Genomic DNA, 4,543 nt, shown 5'->3' with positions numbered 1-4,543 from the left:
ATCTCTTCAAGCAGCTGGTATCCAGATATTCTTCTGTATCAACCATTATTTTCAAATGCAAACAAACTCAGAACTTAAGAATACAAAGAGAAACCGTAATCAAAAATATTTAGGATATGGAAAGATTCCAGGGTAAAGTCTGTATGAAAGAGACCTTTCCCAAAAGTATTCGTAATACAAATACTGACGTTAGAAGCGTGTTCCCCTTCTGATCCCTGCTATCTTATGTTCAATCCTATCCCTTTACACTGTTTGCTCTATCATGTCAAGTTCAGAGCTTGTCACAACAGGCACTAAACAGGCACAGCAGAAGCTGCCATGTGCAGCTGCTTCCACTCTGACCTGTTGTCAAATGTTTCAAAATGCACTTGAACAGATTTCAAGAATTCACAGAAAATGCTCTCTCCCTGTTTTATTTGGCTAAGAACATGACCCTCCATTAAAACTTTTAAGAGGTGTTGAATCACCATGAATTAAATGAAGCCTGAAAGATTATCTGGGGGAAGGGCACCAAACAGCCTTCAGAGAAAGAGAAAAGAGTGAACAGCCTTCTTTAGGAAATGGAGCTTGATTTGCAGAGTTCTCCTGCAGAGTGTGTGGGTTATACACTTACTTAACGTAAAGTGAGCAGTGGGGCACCAGTGGCAAGGAAGTCAGCTAAACTTAATACACACCAACGTTTTGTAAGCTTAAAGAAGTCTCTGTTTAGTTTTCACTTTGAACTCTTGAGATCTATTATGCTTTTGTTGGTCTTCCCAGTACCTCTACACTTGAGAGCAAAAGCTTATGATAAGCCCTGGTTGCTAGGAGATGAGACATCTCATATAGAATCTTTAAGATACATACCATCGAGTCAATTGTCCTAAACGCTGACTAGCTTGCAAATTCAAGTTTCTTCTTCCTCATCCCTTCACTTGTTTCTTAGGTGAAATATTGGAGGCGCAACTTCAGCATTGAGTTCAAACTCTCATTTCTACTTTGCTAGAAAAGCCTGAGCACTGTCAGTCTGCTACAGTGAGAGCCACCAAATATAGTTACTGTGCATGGGAGCGCAGCTTTCAAGAACAAAACTATCTTGTAGCAAAGTTCCACTTTCAAGTTCCTTCTGCCCACTAATAACTTCACCCACAAGCAGCCCAACAGGTTTACCATGAAGTGCATCTGCATATGAGCAAGATTCTGTTAATTCTGTCAATTAACCAAGCAAACCTGCAAACAACTTACTAATTTCACTTGTGAGAAGCTTATAGATCTTGCAACAATTCTTAGTTCTCTAACATAACTGTTGCCACAACTGCAGTGTAAGCCTTTAAGTGTTTTTACTTTGAGCACCGCAATTAAGATAAACTTAGAGTTTTATCCCAAAGTACATCTTCCCTGCCACTTCTGTGCTTTCCTGGTACAATCCCACGTCATTTTACATGACTTGTTTAGTTTTGTTTAATCAAAAAAATATTTTTAACATTTTATTTCAGAGCTATGTACTTCCAGTCAACTATAGCAGATCTGATGACCTACTGGAATTCTGCTTTTCAGCTAAGATTAAGCATTGTATTTTATATTAGTAGCCCCTCACCTCATACCTTTCAGAATTGGCTGCTCATGCATGACTAGGTACATTTTCTAGCTCCGATTTCAAGGAATTTTGAGCTTAAGAGAGATTTACCGGAAGGGACTGGAGGTTGGAGTAGTACTTCTACCCGTAACTGGTGGTGTTCCAGGTTTAACATCAATGCCACCTCCAAAGGCCTTCAGGTCCATTTCCGATATCTGAAAAACACAACAATTGACATGTTAATTCCAATTCAAAGAAAAATTACATTTACTAAGTAATTGTTAGCTTACCTCACATTTTTCTCAATGAAAATAGGTCACTTAAATGGAGGTGAAAGCCAGATTGCAAAACAGCTTCTTATAATTAGGACAACCCCAGCACCACAAGCACCTCTGTGTACAATTTTCCTGCACTATTTGGCACTTTCAGCGATGGTACTGGCTTTCTAACTTGATCTTTCTGCATAATGAAAGGGGATTTGTGACTCATTTCACATATTTGGCCCTGAAAAAAATGTTTCAGGGTTGAAATTTCCTTCCCCATCTCAGGTACTACATGAAAATATTTAGATACAATCCTGAAAAATGCTGAAGTGAAGAATGCCATAAAATAATCCAGTTCTACAACAAACCAAAAGCACAGCAAAAATGGAGCTCTCATTCATGCAAAAAAAATCTCCAGACTCTAATTGGAGCAATGAATCTTGCATGTTATTTTGCAGATAGAATAAACTAGTCTCTGGAACAGTATCTTTCCACACATGGCCATGAAGCATAACGGCAACAATAAATCAGTTAAAAGTGAGTGGCTGCTTTAAGTTGACTTTCTTTGCAGGAACACAATGGAACCCTTAACACAGGGCAGGAAAGTCACCTAAGGCCACCATCCCACTGCAGTTCTTCCTCATTTCTTGTTAAAATGAGTGATCATTTTCCAATGACAACTATAGCAAGAAACACGCTGCTGCTTGGAAGATGGGCTCATAAAAATTATAAAGGTGAAGAGGTTTGGCCAGATCCTATGAAGCTAGAAAACTGCATGGTGCAAAAGTCACCATATACTCTGGTGGGTGACAGGATGAAAACTTCATCTAGGTGATCTAGAATTCTGGTTGCCATTACTGTCCACAACATGAAATTCACTCCTGGGAGATTTTTATCACAGCTGTAAACCACTGGGACAGCAGGGTCATTTTATACTCAAAAGCGCCCTAAACATCTAGGCCACGCTGTAAGGATTTCAGGTGCAGCTCCAGAGCTAGATTACTCCCTGCGCTGCGGAAAGACCTTGCTGTATCTGACAGAAAGCTTAGCTGTGTTCATGTCCAGTGTTATCACCCACTGCTCACCTGAAAGTATGCTGCAACTGCGTTGTGCTGCACACTATCCGAAAATCCCAGGTGCCTGTAAATCTGTGATTCCATCTAAGACAAGAGACCTTGTGATTGGAAGCCAGTTCCACACATCCCCTTATTAGCAATTATCACAGCAGCTCCAGATAAAGGAGAGGAGAATTCCCTCCTAGGTATTCAAGTTTCTTGCACTATTTCAGTGTTATCTCCTTACTGGAGCTGTCATTCAAGGAGAGTTTTCTTCAGCTGCAAGACCAGCCTTTTTTTTTTTTCTTTTTTTTTAACCACATCAGAGGTCCTGCCTTGCATACAATGCTACGTTCTCAATATGCACTTTGCTGTGCTATTCAGAAAAGCAGACCTCCAGCAACATTAGTAGAGTTTAATCTCTGGTTTAAGGTCACAGCTGATACAGAGTTCATTGAAGCCCCTAAAACTCTGGTTTGTTGCACTGGAAAGACTTGATCCCATACAACTTGCTCTGGTATGAGATCAGAAACAAAGCGACAAACAGATTTATGACGAGAATCGGAAACCAGCATCGGAAACCAGCCCTGACAGTGTAATGTTGTTTGCCTGCTGCTCTAACAATGGCTCTGTACTATTTTCTACATGGCTTCTACATGAAATACCCAACTAGTCCACGAAGTCATTATCAAACTAGGTATTCCTACAGTGCAAATGGACTAGTATCAAGTTAGCTACAAAAACTCAGCTAAACCTTTACAAAATGCACAGACCCAGTCACTAAGGAACTAACCTTGACTGGCTTTTCTATCTTCCCCTCCCTACCTTTTAAAGTCAAGGCAGATTTTTAGATGCAAGAGTCAACATGGGGTGCCGTGCTGGTTCTATAAAACAGCATACAGCTGTGCTTTGTATTAATTTTTGTACTGTAGATCTACCAATATTGTTACCTTTCCAGTTGCAGCAATCATGCTGTGTTGAGTTCCTGCTGGGATTAATCCTCTGAAAGGCTGGGTTACTTGTGCAGGTCTGCTTAGATTTTGAGCCTGCGCTTGTGGTGGCGTGTGCTGTAGTGGTGGTTGTAAAGATTGGGGTAGGGCAATAAGTGGCTGTGCTGTGGATCCAAAGTTGGGCAAAGAAATTTGTGATCCTGGCAAAGGTACCGTCACCTGGAAAAAAGTACAAAATCACCAGTAACATATACACAAGGGCCATTATTTAACTTTCTTTACTAGCTCTATGATTTCAGCTATATTCAAGGTAAATGGCTCAATGAGTTCACACATTTACCCAGAGAGCTGCAAGCAAATAAGTGAATTTATTGTTTAGCCTGTCTTTATAATCAGTTCTAACGGCATTCAGGTCTTTGCTTTTCAGAAACAAAGTTGCATGTTAGCTCCTAATTCCAACATCATTCAACATGATTTCATTGTATGAAGAAGTAAATTTAATTCAACTCAGGTTTAGCCTGTCTTTATAATCAGTTCTAACGGCATTCAGGTCTTTGCTTTTCAGAAACAAAGTTGCATGTTAGCTCCTAATTCCAACATCATTCAACATGATTTCATTGTATGAAGAAGTAAATTTAATTCAACTCAGAAAATAAAAGTAGAATGAAATAACCAGTTTGCGGGGGGGGGGGGGGAGGGGGGGAGGGGGCTGTTTTTTTT

The 4,543-nt window shown here is 40.1% G+C and overlaps 1 protein-coding gene across 2 annotated transcripts in view; it reads right to left on the bottom strand.

Moving 5' to 3' along the window:
* The window catches only part of PRRC2C (proline rich coiled-coil 2C), a 66,610-nt gene that overhangs the window by 4,152 nt on the left and 57,915 nt on the right, over positions 1 to 4,543 (bottom strand). Inside the window, exons 31-33 of one of the 2 annotated variants that reach the window (XM_009273295.2) lie at positions 3,824 to 4,042; positions 2,904 to 2,978; positions 1,667 to 1,770 (exon numbers count right to left, since the gene is read on the bottom strand). In XM_009273295.2, coding sequence (XP_009271570.1) covers positions 1,667 to 1,770; positions 2,904 to 2,978; positions 3,824 to 4,042 — 398 coding nt within the window. The remainder of the gene's footprint in view (positions 1 to 1,666; positions 1,771 to 2,903; positions 2,979 to 3,823; positions 4,043 to 4,543) is intronic. The other variant, XM_019470496.1, reaches the window with a different exon arrangement.

The sequence above is a fragment of the Aptenodytes forsteri genome, unplaced genomic scaffold, assembly GCF_000699145.1.
Source record: "Aptenodytes forsteri isolate BGI_AS27 unplaced genomic scaffold, ASM69914v1 Scaffold95, whole genome shotgun sequence".
NCBI lineage: Eukaryota > Metazoa > Chordata > Aves > Sphenisciformes > Spheniscidae > Aptenodytes > Aptenodytes forsteri.
The sequence above is the reverse complement of the archived record's forward strand: the minus strand, read 5'-3'. Positions and strand labels throughout refer to the sequence as shown.